Below are 24,774 nucleotides of genomic sequence, written 5' to 3'. Positions count from 1 at the left end.
TTCTGCCGACGGTATTACAGAGTTGCTATATAGTTCGTAATCGTACTAAGGTGGCGGATATGCATGAGAACTTCTATAGATAACCGAAATTAGATCATTTTATCAAACTTGCTATGTTTAGTCTGATGGATCAAAGTTCAAGGAGGAATTGCCATTTCATTTTTCAAACCTGGACAATAGTCAACAGTCTATCAACGGTCAAACGGTCCCAATCTTGCACTGTCGTGATGATTTGTGAAGTAGGTCTCAGGCCGTTTGGTTCATCTGTGAATGACATCAGTCGGATGGCGTTTCATCCCCAGTCCGAATGCCTGACATAATGTTTGCCCCCTAGTACGAAACATCTGCCACCTTTCATTTGCGATGCAACATAGCATATTCCTTCCGTCTCAACTCCAATCCAGCCGTCCTGAGTCCATGTAGATCCTATTACATTATATGTCGGGAATACAAGTCCCTGACGGACCAACTGCGACCGGATGTATAATAGGGTCCCGCCTACACTGTCCAGCGGAAGCAGCTCAGTATCGTCAGTGTCTCTGATGAGATCATCGACGTACCGCCTTGAGCTTACTAGCTCTTCTATTGCACTCTGCCGCTGCTCATCGTCGACCGGCCCCAGAAGCCTTTGCCTATCTCGGTCAAATACCCAAGCATTTTTATCATAACTGTCGATGAGATGCTGCCGGCACCGCGCCGTGAGCAAACCAACTTCATCGCGCTTCTCTCGGGAATGCGTCAACATTGTCTGCATGATGCCATCGGAAAATCCCACGACGTCCGCGTCGATCCAGAAGATGTGCTGCTCGTCCCTCAGACTCCGAAGCATCAGATAATTGCGCAGCTCCGCAATTGACGCGCGACGCTGTTGTTGCACGGCCGGGTTGTGCCGCTCCTGGTAGGCGAACCTGGGCCCTCGGTCCTCCTGGTAGTATACCGTCGTCCTCGCGAACGGCAGGGTCTCCGCCGCCCGCCGCATCTCCTCGAACTCGTCCCTGGACGACGTCATCAGACCGAGCGAGACGGTCGTCAGGTCCAGCTGTGCGGAGACGAGCAGGTCCAGGAAGTCGTAGACGTTGCGCCCCGTCGAGCGGAAGTCCCGGCTCCAGGAGGAGCGGTCCCTATTGAGGACGAGGATCAAGATCTCCGGGTTGCCGTCCATCGTCTCGCGCTCGAAGAGCTCTGTCCCATCCCTCAGGGTCCTGCTGCGCTGCACGATAACCGGCTCGGCGGGAGCCGGTTGCCTATAGTGGTGCTGCGGGCTCCAGAGGCATGATTTGAGAGTCTTGCAAGAGTACGAGCGCCGCCGCGGTTCGGTCGTGTAGAAGAGGATGAGTATGATCGTTACGATGACTGCGACCGCGGTGAAGCGATTAGAAATGATCCGCATATTTCATCCAGTGTTCCTCATCGCTTTCGAAGTCTGTGAGCCCCTTCCACCGAGCAACAGAAAGAGCACGTCTTCTATCCAAACGACAGCGACGGTTTGGAAATTAACGCGGACGGGAAAGTCAGACTACAAATACCCATTTTTTATTCTCCCGGGAAGGGTCAGTCGCGCCGCCTATCGCCTTCCTTTTTTTTATCTCCCGGTTCTTGGCAGGTGCTGATCTGAGTCTCATACAACCTTGAATGTCCTGTTTTGGCTATTTAGGTCCACTGGGCACCAGTTTTCATAAGCAGATCAATCGGCGTTATTGCGCGGCGGCGCCTGCATTCATTCTCCTGTGGAGATCTAAGTTAGCCCTTCCCTCCCGCGCCAAGTGGCAGTAGCAATCCTGGTGCTTTGGCCATGCTGACTTGGGCGTCATGCGTTATGTGTTATGGCGAACCGGATATTGGCAACGGTCCGTTGTGGTGGTTTTGCGCCCGGGCTAAATACTTGTTATCTTTGAGATGGAATGGAGACAGCCAGCCAGTTTACCTACGATTTATCGGTGCCCGCCAAGAATATGGGTCGAATTGATTCCCAGTGGCCTGGATGCGAACGGAGATTGGGTCAGCAGCTGAACACTCCTGCCACTCCTTCAATTCTGCGAAATGTAATCGGCGATGATCCGATTTAGCATGTCCGGAAGTGATAATTGACGATCCGAATGCTTTTGATAACGTGATTAATGCTCATGTAACTCTAGCGCTCGTCACAGGTGCTCAACAAATCAGGGAAAGGGCAAAGTACTTGGCTCACGCTAAACCCCGACAAAGATATCTTCGAAGAGAGGTTTGACTACAGTAGACAGGTGCCGGTGAACCGGGGAATTTCGAATGTCTTGGTCGTGAATGTGTAGAAGGCCAATATGCGACGATTTCTTCTAGCCACCTATACGTTGATTCGGAATGTAATAAGATACTAGTTGAACAAAATTATACAAAAATACAAAAACATACAACCCGGGGATTCCTCAGTGATCACCCACCTGAGTACTAATCCAGCGCTCGAAGAAATGCCTACATGGCGAGAGGGTGCTACTTCCCCTAGGTTAGACTAGTTTAGCTACAGCCTGTGACACGGTAACGTGTGCCTGCTTGCCACGCTAAAGTGTGTCCCTAATCCTTTCCATACGCTTTGCAACTCAGAGCAGTTACGGATACAAATCGTAATGAATTGGTTTCTTGGATTCATAAGCTACTGTAACAAGCTTTCGCCTTTGGCGAATGAAATTTCAGAACGCGGGCTGTCTCGGTGCACATGCAAGTTAATTCCATTGAGGGGGTGCTCCGTCTTCAACCTCATAGCCCATGGCGTATAGAAAACCTGCGCCGCAGTCTTCTTTGTCCGTCTGGTCGCCTTGAATATCCTACTGGCACTGGCTGGATCAACGCCGAACTAGCATTGGCCACAAAGGGAATCATAGAACGAAATCCTATTACCCAACGTGTCTGGCCAACCATTATCATCTTCTATTTAGCCAAAATAATGCCATTGTTTTGTAAAAAGAGATGTGATCGGTCTAAAACGGTAGTTATGTCTATGTGAATGGAGCCTATCTCAAATGTCCGTTGAGACTCATCTCTCTAGCATCTTGTTGATTTGTTCAATCCCTGAGCAATCTGCAAACAATGGCCAACGAGTCCAGCATATGCATGATGAGAAGGCGTACTTATCAATTAGCGGGTTTAGGACTGCTTTTACTGGCCATGGCCGTTCTGGAGGCATCGTAGATGCAGATTAGCCGGAGCATGTAAACGCACCGCTGACCGTGCCCTCTCTGTATCGGTCAATCTATTATGCAAGTCAGCAAATGTTGTCCTTGAGCGTAATCTTGCATTGTATCAACTTACAATATCTTGCACACTTGCGTAAGTTCCAACACCCAAAATGATCATGCCGATTATGAAGATAACGCCGTTTACAATACTCTTGATCAGGTTCTTCCTCTCGTACCAGTGGCCATCCTTGAGCAGTTTGAACCAAAAGGCCGCAGGGAAATAAAAGGTAAAACCAGACACGAAGAGACACGATGCAATCGAGAGCAGATCCGAGAAGAAAGGGATAGCCTCAGCAATCACCCACGCAATCAGCGTAATAGTCGTAATAAGCGCAAGCCAGGTGATCCAACCCATCTTGGTGTTAATATACCGGATAATAGAATGCTCGAAAACCCGGCCATGGATATATCGAGCGACGACCGTGGTATTAATGGAGCCCGAGATGAAAATAACGGGCAACGCGATACCAAATGCGACCTTGGAAACGGTGCTACCAGCCGATAACAGCGCCGGGGATTGCACGTCTTGCCCGACGAATACGTAAATTAGCGCGCCGGTCACGGTGTAAATAACAATCTCTATGGCACCGAGTGCCACGATCGACTTGGAGAAATCTTCTGGCGTATGCATTTCGTCCATAAAAGAGAATTGGCATAGCGCGAAACTGTAAGCAAAGATGATGTTGCCGAGGGCCACGAAGGCCTCAGCGAGCCGAAGTCCCTCCTTAGGCCATAGCTGCCACGGGGCTGCAGCGGCTACCGAAGCTGTTGTGGGGTGGGAGTACTGGATGCCAGTGGCGATGATAGTGATGCCGACGGCGATTATGATAGAGGCGAAATCGACATAACCCAGAATCGCGACTTCGGCAAAGGATGGCGGTATAGCGAGGAGGACGAGAACTACAGCCGAGACGAAGCCGAAGACGATGGAGCAGGTGCCATGGTCGGTGATATTATTCAGGGCAATGGCTCCCGTCAAGCAGTGAGAGCCAACGGTAAAGATGAGTTCGAGCGCGAACATGATTCCCACGAGCTCGTAGCCGAACTTTCCCATCAACAACCGTCCAGCGTCAGCATAGTGCGAGACGTGGGGAAAGCGCAGCTTCACCTGGCCAACAATATACGACGTATAGACAGCGATCAGACCCAGCCCAACGGATAGAATAACGCCGGCGACCATTCCAAGGGTCGCAAAGGCCGAAGGGACACTCAGCGTTCCCAGAGCGATGGCCTCAACCAAGAGGACAACAGTAAGGCGCTTCCATCCCAGGCGATGGAAGTGCGCATTGCCCTGCGCTGACTTTTGCTTCTCAATGTCGGCGCGGTCTCTGGCGGTGATGTTTTGGACGTCTCCCAGCTCACTGTCCGTAACACCGCCTGCCGCATCTTGAGTACCCCGAACTGGCGCCTTGATGGGCTCCGGGGGTGCGGTTGTAGTATCCATCATCTCGTCCTTGGTCTGGCGCACAGTGATGTCCTCAGTGACCGGGCGGGCAACGGTCATACATAAACAAGAGTAATTGTGATGTAATAGAAAGGTAATGAATTCCAAAAGAGAAGTGAGAAAGACAAAGAGAATCCCACGGGACACGACTGGATTACATTCTAAAGTCTGGAAAAGCGGCGCCTCGTCCCGGGGCTGATATAATGAGTCGCGCAGCCCATATTGAGTGTTCCTTTCATACTCCAAGGTCCACGATTAAAGCGGGTTTCTTTTACGAAAGACACAAGCTATAGATATATGTGGGTCTAGAAAGCGATATTCTAGCGGCGGCATCTGTCTTTTTGTACGAGAGAAAAAACAAGAGAAAAATTAGGTCGTACCTTAATACGTAAGATAAACGCTAATGTCCCCATAAATCATCTTCACTTACCGGTCAGGGCGCAGAGTCTTGTATTTTTCATGCGTAATATAGTGCAACTTGAAGAGTTTTCCTTACGCGATGAGTTTTTTTCTTCATCTTTAGTTGATGTCTCGATACATACTTCCGCGTCCATGAGATTACGCAGGCAGAGGCTACGTACGACAAACCAATCCGCAATCAGATATGATCTGATATGCCTTATATTTTTATTTTTATGTTATATAAATCATCGAAATGTGTCACTATCATGGAACTCACCCATTGATTGTTGAATTGTCGACTGAATAATCCTTGCTCTTTCTGAAGGTCCCCCAAAGTGTATTCCCTGGAATTGCGACTTGGAATAGTTTGAGAAGTCGAACAGCCAAATCTGCGGCTTGTGAGCCGTTGACTACGATCACGACTGTGTACAGCAATCTTTGATTACCCTACGCCAGCTACATCGGCAGTGCACGATGACAATTTAGTCGCTAAAGGACCGGTGTCTTCGTGGACAGCTGCGAATCTCTAGTCTTAACCATGGACGGACACTGTTCAATTGTCATATGGAAAATACCTCGTCGAAAAAGCATCGTTCGTGACAGCCTGTCGGGGATCCCGTAAAGCACCATTTCCAGATGAGGTCGAATCTCGCAGTCTCATAGACAGACTCAGCGCAGTGCCGACTAATTAATTGAGGTACAAGATTAAGCGAGGCAATGCATAGCGGCCAGCATCTTCTACTCAGAGAATAGAAAACATTGCAGGCTTTCATGTCGGACTCGAAGTGCGCTAATGCATACAAAGGCTGCGATCCTTACACGGATGCCTCAGACAGAAAATAACTGCCATCCTTGGAAACACTGATGTCTAGAGGGCCGAAGAAAGCGAAGCATATCTCGCCGTACCACGGGTAGTGGTTTCGCGTTGCTTCAAAGTGAGAATGACTCGCCCTTCCTGCGTGACCCTCAGCAGCGTCCTTAGCCGGCACTCAGCCATGATACCATGCGGGAAAGGCTTAGTAACTCTGCATTGCAAGGCTGAAGCAATCCGAAAATAGAATCGACTATGTAAAACTTTCCATGGGAGAATCCTTATCCTAGCCCAAACCCCACTGACTTAACCATTCACCGCCTACCCCAATATGCACGATGTTTGCGCACGGACTTTTTAGTATGAACGCGTAAATCCGCAATTGTAAACACTATTACATACACGGCTTCATGCAGATCCCACGACACCTTTGGCGCCGTTCTACCGTTCCTTTTTCGCGTTTCGCTACTATTACGAAGCTTCTCTTGCTCTGTGTATTGTATTTCATGGTGTTTCTGGAGATGGGTAAGTTTATCCGTAATTTTTCTCAATCCGTTTACTAATTGGGAACAACTGCCGATCAGAGTCACAACGGACCACAGCTGCCGAAAGACCTTCCTGACGGCCTTTCCCTATCACAATGGAGAACGAAAATTTGGAAGGTCGAAGAGCCTATCACTCTAAGCATGACCGACTGGTTGAAGTTGAAGCCGTGGATTTTCCTTACGTACTTCACACCCAAGGGGAAGCCTTCCACGACGAAAGGCGTTACCAAGACTGATTATAGATGCCGAATGTTCCAAGAGGAGATGCAGAAATCCAAGTCCACCGGCCGTAACAACAAAGGACGTGATAGAAGCAAAGCCACGGGTTGTAAGGCCAATCTTGTTGTACGGGAACACGGTGATACCGTTCAGCTATCATAAACTCGAGGCGAACACTATCAGCACAACCATGAACAAGAACCTCTTGACGACAAGCCTTGTAATGCTTACCGTGACTTTGCCATACAGCTCATCGTCGCTGGCCTGTTTCGGAGGCGCTCCATGGTTCGTGCTGGCGCAGCACTCCCTCGCGGGCAGCGTCCCAGGATGCGATCAAGTCCTCAAAGTCGCTATTCTGCTGCAACCTCAGCCTCCGGCGCTCCTCTATTTGTTTGTTCTCCAAGTACACCCAGCTCTGAATCTGATCCATGACGTCCTTCTTGGCGCAACGTTCGTCGCATTCCACGTGCTGCCACTCTTCTAGGCGCTTCCGCTCTTGCTCGAATATCTGCCACTGCTTTTTCGCCAACTCGTGGCGCCTATCGTCGATATACCTCTGGAGTGTTCCTAGGTTCTGATCGATTCGATCATAAACCTATCTTACCGCAGACGAATCAACAGGTGCAGCTTTTGATGTTTTAGGCGGATGCTGATGGAGCTCAGGTGCTCCTAAACCCGATGGCTTAACATAAGGTTCATCTGCTGCAACGCGTTTACATTCCACAAATGGGAAACCTGGGGGGTTTTTTTTTTTTTTTTTTTTTTTTTTGGAATACTTGTGTCTGCCTCGCCAGGAAACCCTGCAGCAGCCAAAGTATCGGCGCATTCATCGCTTGGTCAGCCTGGTACTCTTGTGCCTGCAAATTTGTCACACGGCTGTTGTGAGGGGATTGTTGATCCCTAAGGTTTTGCAGTTTTTTCCTGCGATCCTATCAAGGAAAATTCGGAGCTGTTCAGATCATTAACGAGATTCGGCATACGCTCGCTGCGCAGTTGCACCTGCGCGCGATCTTGCTTCATCATGGTCCACCGGGAGAACTAGGAATTCCAGTCGGTGGTCCAACGTCGCTTGCGTTCTTTTTCATCCAGGTTGTAGGACCCTCTTAGAGCTTTGATCCATTGCTCGAATTGTAACTCTTGTGGCACATTGGCGTCTGGGGGCCGTGGCGGCAGCCTCGAGACCGGCCGGGCCGCGCCAAAGCGCTCCAGAATCAACACGGTGTTGCTTGCGAGGAAGTCAGTGCGTGGGCCGGACCGCAACGATTGTGGCCGCATCGAAGTCGGCCAAGTAGCCTATGTCTAAACGAGCTAGGCAGCGCCGGTAGTCCCGGTATTCTTGTCGAATTTTTACACTTTCCATTCATCCTACAGCCATCAAATCAGATAGCAAAAAAAAACATACAACACCGGGGATTCCCCAGTGGTCACCCACCTGAGTACTAATCCAGCGCTTCCCAGTTTATCTAGGGCAGAGCGGACGGGATGCCGAGTTTTCTAGGAGCTATGGTCGTATGTGCTAATTATGCCTGTAGTAAGGTATAGAAACAAACCAACTTTTGTGAAGAGAAACAAAAATGCAAACCACAAAAAAGACCAAAGAAAATACACAACACTGGGGATTCCCCAGTGATCACCCCCTGAGTACTAATCTAGCGCGTACATGACTTATCACTACTCTTCGATACTTAGCATACTCCTCTTGTGGAACACGTCTTGTTATAGACCGAGGACTGCTCTAGGTACCCCAAGCTGCATTTTTCGGTCCATCTATCTACTGCCTTTTTGCTGCCAATTCTTGGATCCAGAGGGCTTCTAGAACCATAAGATAAGCATAATATTCGGTAATCACCAGCAATGATGATGACGATGAATGTCTTGTCGTGAATAGTCTCAATACAGTACAAGGAAATGTGTATATATGCCATGAAGACTCATCGAAGTATTGTAATCTTCGTGAACACTAATCGTGCAAACAATTACTCCGATATCAGATTTGAACAATCTTTCGAATCTTCGAAATCAGCGCTCTTCGATATTATCTTAACAAACTCACTTGTATCAAAATGGCCAACCAGTCTGACACAGTTGATAGGTTTCTATTCTATGGCACGTCCTAAGACAAACAAACATTCTGGGCAACTCTAGTCAGCAAGGTTAGAGAGAAAGGATGAATCAAGTTCCGGAACCACAGTATCCCCGAAGAAACTTCTCACAAGTTATTCGAGTTTGTATGTTGTTTTGCACCTGATAAGAGAAGAGGAAGCTAAACATACAAAAAACGCGCAAATTCTTCACCTTGTCACTACATTAGAAGATGGAAACAAAATATCCACCCAAGGCGAATCCCAACCATGAACAGCAGCGTGCCCCCCTGTAGAAACATGCCGGGACCTACCTGTGTACATACATGTAAGCATCTCATGTAGGGGCGAGACCCCGCAACGGGTCGCCATTAAAAAGGCACACTTCGATTCAACGCAATTCGACGAAACGAAGACCTGCTCAACCATGTTCTCTATACCAATTTGGGATGTGGTCGACCTCTGTTCATAACTATCTATTGCTGCCACCTGTTGTTAGCTATCAGGTTGTTTTCAATGTGTTTACTAATGCAACAAAGCACCATGGAGCAACTCGTCAAACGTTTATTTGCGTGAGTCATTAGCCCGACAATCCGTAGGATGTCACCAATGTTGTCTCGGAGTTAGAGAATAAGCCCACCGAGCTCGTTGACCTTGAAAACAGCGCGTCCTTGACTTCCCTGAACAAGAAATGTAGGGCGCAAATATTAGCAAATCCAGTTCACTCACCAAGACAGACCTTCTCAAGCGCGTAGCAGAAACGCCTCATCAGCTGTTTGATAGTTCCAAAGTTATCAACAACCTGGTATCATTCTGATAGAGTCGGTCATATATTCAGAATACCCACCTCAAAGGGAATGAAGGTTCCATATTGCAAGCATCACGAGCATAATTTCATGGAGGTGAACAGGTGGTGATCATGCAACTTGCTACGACACTTAGGTTATTACTCACAAGACTTATTCAGAAGTATTCCAGTTTTGTTATGGTATTTTAGTCCATTGTGTTCCTCCTTAGTATTGTGTCAACATCCATTTCCTCGCTAGCTGCCCGGGCCCTGGTGGATTGTTCGTTAGCTGCCTGGGGCACCTAGTATAGCTTGGTAGCCTTTTTAAGGGTCATATTTGTTTCAAATCTGCACACCTTCAAGCTTCTTTCTCATTCATTCTTTCCAAGACTTTTCTGTTTTCGTTCAATCCATTCAGCTCCACGATTTCCTTCTCGACCTCTATCCTGTCAAGCCTCTCGAGATTCCGCTGATCAGCCCTTTTAAATAACTATTATAGGGTTTGCCGACCTTGCCAACCGGCCCTTGACATCATCATTGGTTAAGTAACATTCTTTGCCTGCAACACTGATAATGCTAACAACAAACTAATGCTGGTTGCTCTGTCAGCGATGACTTTATCACCGAAACCACCACAGCCGATGTGAACAAATCTGACACCGAAGATACCACCGATACTTTCGAAGACTCTGTCGCCGATGTCGCTGCCAACACTGCCTCGGCCTGATAGTACTACTTCAGTGCCTATATCGTTTCCTTTCATTTCTTTCCTGGTTTTCTCGAGAAGATTTCCTCTATTCTTTCAACAGGTTTGTTGAATCTTCAGATATGCTAATATATTCTCTTACCGTAGTGTTTTCATTCGACGTGCGTCGCAGGGCAGGGTGCACGCAACGAGGAGATAGTTCTACGTTTGGGCGAAGCCAAGCCATATAACAGGGATAACGATACGTGTTGGCGTGCAAGGCTGAGGCGCATGGCTAGCCGCAAGCTGTCCACTACATACCCCTGTCCCCCAATGAAAATGATCAATCGCAGCTCGCAACTCAGATATCATAATATTGCTCACACTTGTTACTTTTGTCAATACGCCTATCGAAAGCACAAAGCTGTATTCGTAGAGCGTTTAAGTTTATAGACCGGCATTCTGAGACACTCTCTTTGTACGAACCACCCGTCCAGCCTGCTGCAGTTATATATTAGACTAGATTAAGCGGTAAGCCCCACCCAGGACAAGGCGCGCACCGTATCTAGATTCAGTCCGTAGCGTAGAGCGGTCATATACACTATCACGCCGTCCTGTTGTCTCCATGCACGCAGCATATCCGCTTTCTGTTCTAGGCCAAGGGAAGTCCTTTTCGAGTAAAGCGCGAAGGGCTACAGGTAGGCCCGTTGTAGTTGCTTGACTCCATCGCTGGTCGCCATTAATACCATACAACGATATATTTGTGCTCATTTTGACCTAGACCACCTCAATAACCGGTTATACACGAGCGAATAAACTCTTGAATACAGCTCATCGTCGGCAACTATAGCGTGATGCAAATTGAGGCCATTAACAGGTGTTTGCCCCCCCTGGACGATTACCAGTATCAGACAAGAACTGCAACAATAGCACATATATCAGACAAGGCCGTAACAGCAGCGTGTGCGTTGCGTCTCAAGGGCTCCCGCCCTTGAGATGCATGCTACACCGGACCGTAAAATTTGCGGCAACGCTTTTTGTGCACAACGCTGGCGCTACGCTAGAAGAATGAAGATAAAGGGGGTGGGTTAGCTAGTAGTTAGGAGGCAGAGTTCAGTCCGTATTCATCTATTCTATACCTGTTACCTATGTTGCGACCCTTCACTCTGCTGCCAACTCTGATCTGACACCCATGCCAACGTCGAAGAAGCCGAATACGCTGCCGTGTCGGGTAGAGGCAACATGACCGACGGGAACAAAGCCTGAAGCGACCCTCAATCCAGCCGGTACTTGATGGCAGCATAATCGGGACGGAACTCGGACTTCAGCGAGTATAGTGCGAATGGCACTCGTCTATGATCACACGCGCCAGGATCCTCAGGCGGCCTATACCGTAACAGCTCCTACTTAAAGTTAGCCGGCACGGACAGCTCCGAGATAATAGTCATATAGCCCGGATCGCTGCCTGATTTATCATTAATTATAGACAAGGCATCATATATGAAAATTAATGACTGCTGTTTCATACCATTAATTTCAGACCCAGGGTAAGTTTCTGGTTCACGAGCAGAGTTTCGAACTAACGAATAATGGGGGCCTGATGAAAGACACCCTATACTGCCCATACCGGGAAAGGTTCAAGTAATAGCAGAAGTTTGTCGAAACAGCAAGGCCAATTAGTAGTGATATATAGGGCAGCTTAGTCGTCATTGCTGGCCGACAAGTAGCAGTCGTAGTTTAACGATAGTACTTATTCGATTCAATACGGGAGTCGCCAAGAATGCTGCGAGTCGTTGATACAGGAATTTGCTAGTAGTACCGGCTTAATGAAATGCCGTAAATTATCAACTCCAAGTCTCATTGGTGTCCGTACCGGTCCACTGCCTGGACTTACTAACGCCGGTAATGTGTAATCTAGAGGCTACCTAAATTTGACTGTTATCTCTGCCTTCCTCAGCGGGCTGCTACTGCTATTGCTCTGACTTTGACTCTTACGCCCGGATCAGGTACTCGGCCCTTGGATACCATTTTCCTGGACGGACTACCGTATACCTCCAATTTTTATTGGCGATTCTTCCACTCATACAATATATGTTTATGGAGCCACAGCGCTTATTAAATGATAGTGAATTCTTTTTCAAGATCTATAAAATAAAATAAATATCGAAAACGTGAAAGAGAAATGACATAAAAATAAATTGGAATATCAAAACACTAAAAGAGTGAATAATAAGCGGGATGAATACAGAGTGACCAATAATCCTAGTCTAGTCGTCGGTCAAATCTATTCGTTTGTTGTAAATCTGAACACCACTCCTTTCGATTTATAATAAAGAAGATAGCCTCGCTTTCCTGAACGCCTACTTCTTCCAGAATTTTAACCTGTCCCTTTATTTTCACGACCCGCCTGCCTACAAGACTGAGACAGTCTGGTTGGTTTGTCTGAAACTCCTTCGCAATTGCCTCTCAACGTTCAATTTGCATAAGGACATTTAGTCAGGGTTCATGTTGTTTCATGACCACAGCCATATTTGATATAATGGTAGTAACACATTTCGTAAAGAGTAAGTATGGTGATATAATCTCTCAGCTTGAATATTTGGATGGAAAAGGTTAAATAATATATCTTAATAAATAAGTGTTAATTATTGCTATGGTGAACGTAAAGTTTTAATTAATACGTGTGAAGCTTAGTTTAATAAATATAAATTTTAAGCGTACTTAATGAAAGGAAAGGGAAGTCTTTTGTATATCAATTAATTAGTAATTGTTATTATGTTATTACTTTATAATAAAGCAAAAAGTCATCTTACGTTTCAGTGTTATATAATCATGTGAGAATAAGATTGAGTATAACTTTATAATGGAAATTACGGGTGGCTCGTCCATGGCGGTCCCAAAGGTTTGGCACTCAGCTTTCTTCTTCCCTGCAACATTTCACTCCTGCTTGTAGTGCGAGGTAGTCTTCTGCCATCCTCCACACCGCGGCTTCGTTTTTACTCTCCAAGTTGTGCAAAAAGCATGCTCTAGAGCGTTAGATATTAGTAATTGTAGACCATACATCGTGATGATCGCGTTTAGATATCTCGAACAAGACAACAAACCTGTATTCCACCAGAAATAACCAGTGGAATCCAACGCTCAATTGCTCTGTATCTTGATGCTGTACTCGTACTCGCTTTATGCGCCTCACTTTGACACCTGCAATACGTTGGGCGATGTGGAACTAGGGTTCTGCTAGTGTTGTGGTGCTGGGAAAAGTCGATTATCTTCATCTAGGATACTTTTGGCACGAGTATGATCCTCTGCCAACATGGCATACCTTATCACCTTGGAAACATCGAGCTTCTACTTACGATGAAGTTTACAAGCTCATAGTACCTCGACGTGTCTTTTCAGATGGCCACTCACTGCCTGGTTATTGCATGGGGCCTACCACGCTGGCTGATTACATTTTCTTGGCTGCAACACAGTCTGGTAATGTGCGCAAATAAGTAGGTAGAACCATGCTGCGGAATTGGTATGGTTGAGATAAGATGGGACGAGCCATCTTTGAACGACAATCGCCTTAAACTTTTCATAAAAAGAAGTAGTTTCTGATTCTTCGTCATTCATATGTTCGTTGGTTTTTGGATTTAGACTTTCATACTTCGTGGTATGCAAGATATATGCGCGAATTCCCTGACAAGAAGTTTTCAAAGCGCGCGTGATTTAGAGCAAAAAAGAAAACATGAAATGACAGAAACAACTGAGCATTTACTCTTTTCCTTTCTGTTTCTCTTTCTTACTTACCGCACTTTCATCACACGGCTTTCCCAGACTTGAACGCAGCAGTACAACTCTTACATTTCGACTCGAAACAATTGAACACCTCACAACAACAGCAAGGAACAGAAAGATATCATTATGAAGTCTGCTGTGGTCATCTTGGCATTTTCTGTTGCCTCCTTGGCTCAGCCTGTCGCCACCAACCTTCAATACGTACCTCCATTGTGCGCGTTGAGATGCTTTCTGGACACACCCAGAGGACTTTGCGGAGAAGATGTCGAGTGTCTCTGCCGGTACGTCGATTCGGATTTTTTCTTTCATTTGGTAGATTTGGCTCTTGAATGGTCACATTGAGGGGTTCTTGATTGCTATGTTGATCTCTCTACCTCTCCCTCTCTCATAAAACGGGGAAAGGTGTAAGGGAAAAAGATAATTTAGCTGACATATTTTAGTGACGATGCTTACGTCCAGAATCTCAGGATTTGCGCGACTGATAGCAGCTGCAGCGATGCTCAAAAGTAAGTACTGCAGTTATCTTTACATTCGGACCTTGTCGCTAACCACTACTCAAGGGAGGACATGAGAAAGACGGCGAAGTCCGAGTGCGCGGCGCGTGGTGTTGATATTGGCGATGAGATTGGCGATATTTAAGACTTTACTTGAGAGGAATTGAGGTACACTAAATCGGCATCACAATTACAGGGTTGTAAACAAGGATTAATTTCAGAATGTCTCGTTACGTCAGCTTGTGCTGACTTAAGCATACGTTTAATTCATCTATAGCCCAATTTGGTTTCCTTGTGCCATCGTTAAAGTGTATTGGTCATTTTGTCGCAATCGTGAATCCATACCAACAAAGGGCGCTTACAGTAAGAGGATGAGTCCAAGGCGGCCGCAGTGCTATGGAACTTTGCGACGTTTGCAATACCCCATTAGCACCACGATGGATTCTGTTGCTCAGGCGTACGGATTAGGCAGGAGGAAGATAATAGTCTGGAGGTCTTTCTCGCTAGACGAGGGTATTAGTGCTTATTCGGGTTTTGCATCATGCGGCGTTCAGCGCTCAAGTGGAATGGTGATATTAGCTCGCTTGTGCAAATGCCACTATAAATGGCTGCTTTAATCAACCTGGCCTACAGCCTCGAATGATTGTCATTTATATAACGTGAGACAGGACGTTCTATTCGTTGCCTGGGGTTCATATCAAGTGCTATTCATCATGTTCGCCAACGGTTTTTGTCGAGGTGCCCACTTGCTCTACCTTGGTATAGTGGCCACCGCAAGTGCTGACGCCATATCTATACCGCCAACAACGGGTCACTATCATGTTGGTGTGCGGAAACTCGAGATACCCTACATTAACACAGGAGACCCTATCGCCCCCAACAATGTTACGACATCTTTCTTGGCCACAGCCTTTTATCCTACATCGCAAAAAGGCAGCACTAAACAGAGCCCTTACTTGGATCCCGCAACTGCAGCACTGTATGAGGTCCTCAAGAATCTCACAATCGGTACCATAGGCAATTTGACATCAGCTTTGGCGAGAGATGCACCAGCAGTACATGATCTCACTGCTTTCCCAACACTGATCTTCGGGCCGGGAGGCTGGGGGCCACCGACGGAATTTTACACAATCCTACTGTCGGACCTCGCTTCTCACGGCTACGCGGTCTTTGGCCTGGACCATCCGTATGAGCAGCCCTTCGTGCGCTACCCGAATGGTACGGGGCTGTATGGGCTGCCCCTCTCGTTTGACACGGGCGACGTCGATTTCATAAACACCCTTCAGACCATTCGCGTGAATGAGACGATCGCTTTTATCGACAGGCTGCCGCTCGTTGCAGAATTGCTTGGCGCTCCGCTCAACCAGACACATATCGGTACACTTGGCCATTCGGTAGGCGGCGCGGCGGCACTCGGCGCTGCCCTCAAGGACGAGCGCATATCGTCGGGCATCAACATGGACGGAGAATTCTGGGGCGTTAACTTACCATATGCTGATGTTGGACGTCCTGTTTTGCTTCTTGGACAGGAGGGGCACGCTTCTCCTAATTCCAGTGATACCACGTGGCAGACGTTTCCGGAAGCGCAGACAGGCTGGTGGAGGGTGCTAGGAGTCAACGGGTCGGGGCATTGGGACTTCACCGACGCGACGTTTTGGAAAGAAGTGACGCCTTACACCAGTGCGTCGTTGGGCTCCGTCGATGGGTTTCGGCAGGTGAATATCACAAGAACTTTTATAAGGGAATTCTTTGATTTTACTTTAAAGGGAGAGTCACCAACTATATTTGCCGGGCCATCGGGCGCTTGGCCGGAGGTCAGTTACGTTAATGGACAGGATGGGAATGCTTGAATATTTAGCATGCCAATGTGATTGAGTATGGGCATCAAGTCATCAGCGAGCAATAGACCACCGTTAAAGGTTGACGTTTGAGTATTAGATGAACCAGTGTGGCCCAGTGTGTAGCTGTAGTTGGATCATGTCGTAGCTGAGTTTGTTTTAAACGATTTAGAGCTTGTGACGGCTTGGAATGGAGTGTGACAATTCTGAAGGGCCATTGAGCGTGCTATTTACAAAATTTGCCGGGAGAGCAGGTGTACTGAAAATATTCGCGATTTGACCTGGCTGTGAGTGTTCCGGGGCGGAATTTAGATTGCGACTTTACCTGTGCCTTGCGCGGTATCTCATGGTCTATTATCTCACGTACAGCCCAACTTTAAAGAATAACACAAACCCGAAGACTAAGACCATTAAAATGCAAGTAGCTAAGGCTTTCCGCGCTCTCTTGTAGAGTTCCTTGTCACTCTTGAATTCGTCGTACTGCTCGAATTCCAATCTCTGACTGGATTGTGAGTGTAATCCAGTCGTCTTGTTCTGGACTTAATGAGCTCATGGATGATGTGAGCTTCTCACTGATGTTCTCTTCGTCATCCTGGCCAAGACCCAGACGCTAAAATTGTCTCACCTGCTTTTCAGCCAGAACTTCAGAAAGAGCGGCTCCAAGAACGTTCGAAATAGAGTAATTGCTTATTGTGTCTAGACCAAAATATTTGAACTTAGGGATTGATATTGTGCGTAGAAATGGGTATCTGAAAGAAGTTTTTGACCAGCAGGAAACAAGGGCTTGATTCTACGCGGTCTGAATGTTTCTGTACCTATTTAGGTCCGTGATCTAAGGAGTGTGCGTTTATGGAAAGTGCTAGTGGTCATGAGGTTTTAAGTTACTGACAAGCGGTTCAAAGTTTTGACTCGATCCAGGCAATGTGCTCACCCTGTAATGCCGATGACGAGTTACGCGCACACAAACTTCATGCAGAACTCCTACTATTCAGCAGTGCTATTCGTCATGCCAGGTCCTTTTCAAATACACGATACTCGCAAGGGCCCTTCAACAATGGGGCGAGCTGCGGATAATCATCCTGAAAGACGCCCAGTTTGACCAGCACATACCCCATCCTCTCATACCAAGCCTGCAACCTCTTCTTAAACGCATGCTCGAAGCCAAGCGGGACTAACAGCTCCAATCGCATCCTCGTCAAACCCAAGACACTCCGACAGTGTCCCTCGGCGAACGCAGCCATCTCCCGGCCCGTTCCACCACCGCGATGAACAGGATCGATGGCGAACATACCCATCTCCCCCGTCTGCGAGCCGGCCAGGGTCTGGAGTCTCATGCAGCCGATGACAGACCAACGCTGCGAGGTCGAGCTGGATTCTCCCAGCGGGAGATAGGCAACGGCCAGCTCGCCGGCGCGAACAATCTGTCGCATTTCATCTGTTCTGACGCGTTGGTAGCCCTCGACGAATATGTCGCCTTCTGTCTCCCCGTAGACGAGATTCACGATGTCGCAGAGCTGCATGATGAGGGCTTCATCCTCGGCTGCCGCGGCGGGGGCCATCTGGATCTGCACGCTGGGCGTTGGTGGCGGGGTTTTGCTAGCTAAACCCCCTGTGGATGCCGGAGTGGCAATTGAGGCCGCAACGGTCGTCTCGGAGATGAGCTGGGCTGTTGCGTGGGACGTGGTTGCCATTATGAAACGGATTTATGTTGAGAATGCTGGCCAAGCGCAGGTCGACGAGCGATAAACTTTTGCCTTGCTTTTGATTTCAATTTTCCTTACGCAGAGTTTGCCTGGTTGGAATTTCGATGCAATCAATCATCTATCAGAGAGGCCCCATGTATAAGATAAATTTGATTACTGAAGCACGGCAAGATCCTGTGCATAAGCATGAGTTGTAATGTGATCGAAATAGCGGACCTGTGCACCAGCGGCACGGTTGGACGAGACCCATTTACGACATGACATGCGATAAGCTTCTGGGAATCGTAAGCATCGGCCGCGACCCCATGGACAGCGAGAACCTGGTGTAATGGCGTCTGGAATCATCAGCATCTCTACAACCTGTGATAGTAATTGTTAGTTGGGTCACCTATCCCAGATCTCTATATGTACTGATCCGATGTTGGCATTGTGCGGTCGCTCGGAAGCTAACCGTCCAGGGGCAAACGACACCAGTTTTAATTGTATGTTCTGCGAAGCAATGAGAAGGGCAATGCAGAATTGGTATGGTTGAAGACCTCGTCCTCTCGTGTGATTTCATGCTGTGGCACAACGAATCTAGCGAGTACCAGTCTCTACATAATGTGCGATCGAACCAGGATTGTTCTGTCCCTGCAGCACACGCGACAACCTAGACTTTGCTTCGGTGGATAGAATCGATGGGTGGGTCACACAGGATTCCAGCCCTGTAGACTTGGCATGCATCACTATAACGACAGTTGACGGGACGTGGGCCAAACGATAGTTTAGCTATTGAAGGGTAGGCCAATGTATTAGAATCTATTAAGCGGTAATTTTTCATTATCTAAAGCCGTCCTTTTTCTTTTTAACAAAGCCACCCAATTCACCAGCAGCTTTCGCGGTTCGGTGCAGAGAGGCCAGCTTACAGAGCGGCAACGGCAGCAATGACACCGGCGGCAGCAATGATTCCAGCGACGAAGCCGCTGTTCTCGCGGGCAGCGCCGGCGGTGGCGACGGTGGAAGCACTGGTACCAGAAGCGGCAGACGACTTGGTGGCGGTGGCGGTGGCGATGGATGAGCCAGTTTCGCCGGCCTCGGAAGAGGACTCGGCAGCGCCAGAGCCGGTGGCTGTGGCGCCACCCTCAGCGTCGGTGGCCGAGGCGGACGATTCTTCGGTAGCAATGGCAGAAACCGAGCTGAGGATAGCGGAGGCAGCGGTCGAGCAGACAGGCACCTCGGAGGCGTAAGCGGCGAGATCGGTGCAAGAGGCCAGGGCGCTGAGGAGCTCGTCGCTGTGCGAGGTGTACCAGTCGAGGACCTCGGAGGTGTATGAGCTGTACTCAGCGGCGACGGTACCAGTGAAAGAAGGAGTCTCACACGGGTCCGAAGGGAGGCTCACGGACTGAAGCTCAGAAGGAGGAAGGGGAATCTCGCTGTAGATGGGCAGGACCGAGGCGATGGCGGTGGAACAGGCATCGTCGGCGGAGTAAGTCTGACGAGCCTCGATGAGGAACTCTCGCCGGGCGATGGCCGGGAGCTGGGCAGAGGCCACAGCGGCGAAGGTAGCAACAGCGAAGGTCTTGGAGAACATCTTGACGTTAGTTGGTGAAGAAGACTTGATGTTGTGTCTTTGTCAAGCGAATGAATCTGTCGGCGTAAAGAGCGAGCGTCGATAGTAACCTAGACAATGAGATCAGGAATGTAGCACAGCGGCAGCACAAAGGTTTAAGTATGTGCCTCTACAAAAGCAGCACTCGAATGAGTCGATCATATTAGCCGTCCGAGATGATGGCAATCCCCGCCGATCCGACCCAGAGCCAGGGCCAAGGTCAACCAGTTCCACATGCCAGGTTACGAACTCCGCCCCTGAGTGTTCCAGCTCAGGGGCGAGCCCACGGAATGGAGCCGTGAATTCCAAGACAAATAACAACTCGTAGCGCCATTGGCGTCGGCCACGCTGAGAGGACGGTACAGGCGCGGATCATAGCAGAGACTTGGCGGTATTATTGAACAAATGGTATGCAGTGAACCGACAAGTTAGAATATCGTCAAGGAGCCATGGCGCGTGGCACAGATGCGATGAAAGCATGGGAGAAGCAACTCGGGAAAGCCAAGCATCACGCTAGTCGGTAAGGTTAATTCATACTTTGAGCCGCCGAGCTCCGGTTAGTCAAGATCAGCAGGAATCCACAACTCCGACTTTGGAATGCATATGCACAATTCAGCTGTACGAATCTTTCTTGGAGCACTTCTGCTTCACGTTGTATGATTGAACGAATGCAATGAAGTATAATCAAGTTGCTGATAAGTATTGATTGAGAATATGGAAATGTTGTTGTCTGCATTCACGCGGTGATAAGAAATTTCAAGGTTGCATCTCCTGTAATTTCCCGGCAGGTCGTCAAGAGCCATTAGCGGAGGTAGCTTGCCGCAACCATAACCTTAGTGAGCCTTAGGGCGTGGTCCCAGGACAGTCAAGCTAGCCCATAGGCCAGCTCTAGACTAGGTTAGATAGGTGGGCTGGCGGTTACATACGGATCCATACGCTATAACGTACCCGTTAGCACACGCATGCGCCAATCGCTGCCTTTCAAACCCCCTGCTTGTGCCAAGTCGGCGGACCTGCCCTACATTCTGACTGGTTCTCGACTCGTAGAAGCATCACGGTTTCAATCCCAAGATGCCTAAGAGTAGTGCGCAACCTTGTTGGACAAATAGTCCAGGCACCAGGCAACATCTCAAGAGAAAAGCTGCTGGCTTGCAGTCTGACACCAGGCTTGCTAGCACTAGCTCAACACTCAGCTTGCTCTACAGTTCCGAGGCTGCCTGAAGTAGCATCATCCTGGAGATCCGACAACCGATGCAGGCGGTTTCTCAGCATGAGCTCGAGGCTCCTGTCACACGATCTACCTGTAGTGCCGTCGGTGGACGCAGTTATGGTCCGTGTTTGACCACTACGCTTCAATTGGTTTACATGTTCAGTATGCCGTCCGTGACGCAAAGTTAGAGGCAAGTAAAGTTTGTACAATGTAAGCGTCGTCGGCCCAGGCGGCCCAGTAATTTTATTATATAATTCAGCTTAAATAATGGTCTACCGTGGAGCTCTGCCGTTGTAGTCATTTCCCGCCTTGGCCGTATAATTCGCAAAACAGTCGTAGTTGAAATCAATTTCACCAATACGCTTCTGCAAAACGGAGACAACTGTGTCAAATGAACACAGCCCATTTGGATCATCATTGCACCCTTCGTAAGAGTCCGCAATGGGGATGACTGCATCGTTTCTGTTTGCTGTTAGCATACGATTCCTTAAAGAGGGGCAGAAATCTGTCAAAGGCTTACACAATGAAACGAATTTGCTTTGTAGGGCTGTAAGCCGGGCATTCCAGCACTTGAGTTGTGAAATGTGTCGCAAAAGGCACAATCTTACTAGCAACAAAGCTGTTCTGCTTTTGGTTGCGAGTCAGTGCTAGAGGCGGGCCCTTGAACAAAGAGGTCAAGTTGAACGCCATCAAGGTATCAAGCACGACGACTTCGTGAGTAGCATCGGCATAAATTGATTGATTCAGCGGGAAGTATGTTGTCGTGTTGTCGAACGTCTCGTTCAAAGCAGAGGCAGCGTCAGGAAAACTGTGTGTGAAGCGGCCAACGAACTCTTGAAGGTAACCCTTTCCTTGAGCTGCCGAAACAGGAGAGCCAGGGCCGTTGTTGTAGTAGAATGCCAGGTCATAGTAGTATTCGTAGTTTAGGAAGTCTTCTTGGGTGAAAATTTCGCAAAAAGCGGAATATCCTAGGGCGTGGGTCTCATATGAACATAGCTGGAGCATGGCAATGGCATCGGTAGGCGTAAAGTTGAGCCCAGAAGCCTGGGAGTTCAGACGGGCAAGAGTGGCATTGAAGGCGTTTGCCGCAAAGGCTGTGGCAACAGTTGAGCCAATGCTGCCCTTGGATGCAACATTGGAGTTGGTACAGACCTCGTAAGGTGCGCCAGAGTTGTTAACGCCGGGAGTCTCAACCAAGATTTCAATATTGACCTGGTCCAAGTACTCTGGAACGCCAAAGAAACCAGCAGCGAAGTTCTCGGCAGTCTTGACCATACGATCTTGGCTCTGAGTCCGGAAGACGGGAATCATGCCTGCCTCCGTGAAGTTGTTAAGGAGTTCACCGTAGAGCTGACGGTATTGAACGCCCAACAGGAAGTTCTGGCTTCTGCCAAACGGGGTGAGCAGCTCTGCTCCAAGCTTGTACGTCCAGCCTGACAGGAACTCTAGAGTTCCATTGACCGTAAACCCTGTCTTGGTGGCATTGTGCAGTTTGGCAGCGAATGTGGCAGGAGCTGCGCCGCTCGTGGGGTATCTTGCACCATGGCGATATAGCAGGTGGACCTGAACGATGTCACACCCATCAGGCAGTTGGGGGCTTGCATCGGGGAGACCATAGTCGGCGGAGTGCAAAGAGTACCAGGGCGATAGATTACCCCAGTACTTCTTGATGTCGAAAGTTGCATCTAGGTCTTCACCGAACGGCTCGGGCGAGGCGAGTGGGAATGCATTGGCGGGGCCCGAATTGTATGGGTAGCTCTTTGCTGTTTCTATCGAAGCAGGCTCGGCGCCAGTCTGGGTAACTCCGGGATATCCAACTACCGACTCGGGCGGGAATAAATTGGAGTTGACGGACGCTGTAATGTGACAGTTAATGCAAATTCTCTAAACTGGTGACATTTTTGCCCCCTTCTCGGTGCACAAGAGCCAGGGACAAACATACTTTTCGCTGGGGGGTAGACGTCAGATGTGTAAGATCCCACAAAAGACGATGCTGGGCTGGCCTTGGCCGCAGCGACCAACAGCCCTACAGGTGCGAAATTAGATAGCTGCATGCCTATAATAATTGCTTGCCAAGATGCCACAAGAGAATGCCAAGTATCTGGGACACGAGACCACATAAACCATTCTGGAGTTTCACTCAATTATATTACTTCCTTCGAGCACCCGGTTCGGACGCACAATGCACAACTCCGTGGCTCCTTTGCTAATTGGCCTATCAAGGTTACAATCTAATGCACGTGCACATTCAATTGCAACTGAAGAACAAGCTGAAATCCCAGCCATCTGGAAACGAAATCAGCAACGGCGAACCGAGCTGACCGAAATTGCATGTTAGAAGGTAGAATGATGTCAAGGTATTCTAACGTTGGGGAAGGTGCGGGGCAACGCTACCACAGCCAATTCGGAACTCCAACTTCATGCACGTGTTGAGCATGGGTATCTAACGTGCTTGTGTCAATGATACCAATATATCGAACTCGGTATCGCTGTCATCATCCCACCGAGATCGAAGATAACGTGCAACCAACGAAGAGAGCCAAACACCGATCTATTAAACCCAGCCAAGGTCGGGCCGCAGATACTTTTGCATCAACGACTTGGAGCTGTATATCTGAATTACTCTAGATAAATAAATGGCTCAGCCTTCAGGTTAGAAGTAAATCGATGGTAGACCAGAAATTAAGCTATTCCCCAATAGCAGAGATGATTCTCATTCTTTGACCGCAAAGATTTATCTCGTTCCAAAACTGCACATATATCACTTTTTGGTTGCTGCAGTATCCTTTCGTAATCTATTGTAGATTTAGAAAAATACGACTGAGTATTGGCTGCAAAAAATAACGCTGTGTAATATAGAAAGATTCGGAATTGGCTTCCCGTTTTCATTACAGTCTTGATATTACGTTATGCACGGTGCCTGAGAATCTTTCCAATTCGGAAACATATCAAAACATAAGGATACAAAGAATCTTATTTCATATTGATCTATCCTTAATAGAAGACACCAAATAAGTAGCGGCTCAGGTTGGATGGAAAGCATCATAAAATCTTTTGATGTATCTGTAATCAGCGCTGGACTAAGAATTACAACGTCGAACTTCAGGGATATAAGCTGTTTCGCCTTTGAACAATACCGACTTGATCGTTTTGTCCAGCACACTCTATCTTGAATAAATGACATCTGGTAGCGTGGCCTACTCTTTTTCTTTTTCATTTCCCTAGAATTCTATGTGAAATTCATCGACTACCTAACTTTTAGGTAGAGCCTTGCTTTAACTCACAAGATCATAAACTTTCGATGATGTACGTAGGATGAGCTGTACTGATGATCCATCCCAAAACCATAGCTTATGCTCGGGATAAACCAAGCTTGAGAAAAGTACCGAAATACCACCACGTGTTTTGAAAGATCGAAACAAGTCCCAATACCGTGATGTGTGACGTATCTAGATGCCAACTACAGATTTGCAAGTAATTGGTCGCAGAGATTCGGAAATCATTAACAGCGCAGAAACTTGTGTGTGCTATGTCCTGCTTTGAGCCACTTATACTCACCCGCGAATGACCTAGAGGTTTTGCCCGATGTGCCCAGGTTCCTTCAAGCCCACCCAAGATGGAAGACCTGAGTTTTGCAACCTGGTAGGATTTACGGCATATTGCAGAACGTCAAAGCTGTTCTCACAGAGAATAATGGCTTTGGTAGTCTCTATAAGAACCGTCTCTATGGTGTTGATATTTGGCCTGGTGTGTGGAGGAGATTAACATGAGCGGTTGAGCGCCGTTATATTTTCGTACATATGTATTGTATTAATATTTTCTCATAAACCGTTTTCAACACTTTCAAAGTATGTTTGTGTAATAAAAGTAATGATCTTATCTAGGTATTCAAGGTCATCGAAGAAGTACAGCATGTGAAGTTGACTCTAACCCTGCCCCTCCCTGTCTTACATCTCACGGGTTGGTCGCCGTCCAAAC

General features: G+C 48.0%; 8 protein-coding genes across 8 annotated transcripts; 2 read left to right on the top strand and 6 right to left on the bottom strand.

The window, feature by feature from the left end:
• Nucleotides 1-292: 292 nt before the first annotated feature.
• BKA67DRAFT_529374 (Anp1-domain-containing protein) lies at nucleotides 293-1,390 on the bottom strand (the record flags this gene model as incomplete). Its single annotated transcript, XM_046099058.1, has 1 exon — nucleotides 293-1,390. The coding sequence occupies one exon, from the start codon at nucleotides 1,388-1,390 to the stop codon at nucleotides 293-295; it is 1,098 nt and encodes a 365-aa protein (XP_045963331.1).
• Nucleotides 1,391-3,169: 1,779 nt separating this feature from the next.
• Nucleotides 3,170-4,653, bottom strand: BKA67DRAFT_511068 (amino acid transporter; the record flags this gene model as incomplete). Its single annotated transcript, XM_046097377.1, has 2 exons — nucleotides 3,170-3,223; nucleotides 3,283-4,653. The coding sequence occupies 2 exons, from the start codon at nucleotides 4,651-4,653 to the stop codon at nucleotides 3,170-3,172; spliced, it is 1,425 nt and encodes a 474-aa protein (XP_045963330.1).
• A 2,227-nt stretch (nucleotides 4,654-6,880) lies between these two features.
• On the bottom strand, nucleotides 6,881-7,650 carry BKA67DRAFT_529372 (uncharacterized protein; the record flags this gene model as incomplete). Its single annotated transcript, XM_046099057.1, has 3 exons — nucleotides 6,881-7,204; nucleotides 7,235-7,365; nucleotides 7,611-7,650. The coding sequence occupies 3 exons, from the start codon at nucleotides 7,648-7,650 to the stop codon at nucleotides 6,881-6,883; spliced, it is 495 nt and encodes a 164-aa protein (XP_045963329.1).
• A 6,439-nt stretch (nucleotides 7,651-14,089) lies between these two features.
• Nucleotides 14,090-14,602, top strand: BKA67DRAFT_652446 (uncharacterized protein; the record flags this gene model as incomplete). Its single annotated transcript, XM_046106171.1, has 3 exons — nucleotides 14,090-14,244; nucleotides 14,404-14,469; nucleotides 14,524-14,602. The coding sequence occupies 3 exons, from the start codon at nucleotides 14,090-14,092 to the stop codon at nucleotides 14,600-14,602; spliced, it is 300 nt and encodes a 99-aa protein (XP_045963328.1).
• A 448-nt stretch (nucleotides 14,603-15,050) lies between these two features.
• Nucleotides 15,051-16,509, top strand: BKA67DRAFT_543821 (platelet-activating factor acetylhydrolase). The gene has a single exon (XM_046101216.1). It carries the CDS (start codon nucleotides 15,171-15,173, stop codon nucleotides 16,305-16,307), a length of 1,137 nt encoding a protein of 378 aa, XP_045963327.1. The 5' UTR covers nucleotides 15,051-15,170; the 3' UTR covers nucleotides 16,308-16,509.
• Nucleotides 16,510-17,102: 593 nt separating this feature from the next.
• BKA67DRAFT_7851 (uncharacterized protein) lies at nucleotides 17,103-18,117 on the bottom strand. The gene has a single exon (XM_046109433.1). The coding sequence runs from the start codon at nucleotides 17,984-17,986 to the stop codon at nucleotides 17,300-17,302; it is 687 nt and encodes a 228-aa protein (XP_045963326.1). The 5' UTR covers nucleotides 17,987-18,117; the 3' UTR covers nucleotides 17,103-17,299.
• Nucleotides 18,118-18,899: 782 nt separating this feature from the next.
• On the bottom strand, nucleotides 18,900-19,568 carry BKA67DRAFT_529369 (uncharacterized protein; the record flags this gene model as incomplete). The annotated part of the gene is made up of 1 exon (XM_046099056.1): nucleotides 18,900-19,568. The coding sequence occupies one exon, from the start codon at nucleotides 19,566-19,568 to the stop codon at nucleotides 18,900-18,902; it is 669 nt and encodes a 222-aa protein (XP_045963325.1).
• Nucleotides 19,569-21,011: 1,443 nt separating this feature from the next.
• On the bottom strand, nucleotides 21,012-23,129 carry BKA67DRAFT_543816 (histidine phosphatase superfamily). The gene is made up of 3 exons (XM_046101215.1): nucleotides 22,739-23,129; nucleotides 21,317-22,652; nucleotides 21,012-21,258 (listed from the first exon to the last, which is right to left on the bottom strand). Exons 1-3 carry the CDS (start codon nucleotides 22,914-22,916, stop codon nucleotides 21,069-21,071), a joined length of 1,704 nt encoding a protein of 567 aa, XP_045963324.1. The 5' UTR covers nucleotides 22,917-23,129; the 3' UTR covers nucleotides 21,012-21,068.
• Nucleotides 23,130-24,774: the final 1,645 nt, after the last annotated feature.

Source organism: Truncatella angustata (assembly GCF_020726525.1).
Source record: "Truncatella angustata strain MPI-SDFR-AT-0073 chromosome Unknown BKA67scaffold_1, whole genome shotgun sequence".
Taxonomy (NCBI): domain Eukaryota; kingdom Fungi; phylum Ascomycota; class Sordariomycetes; order Amphisphaeriales; family Sporocadaceae; genus Truncatella; species Truncatella angustata.
Note: the sequence above shows the minus strand (reverse complement) of the source record. Positions and strands in the feature narration are given on the sequence as shown.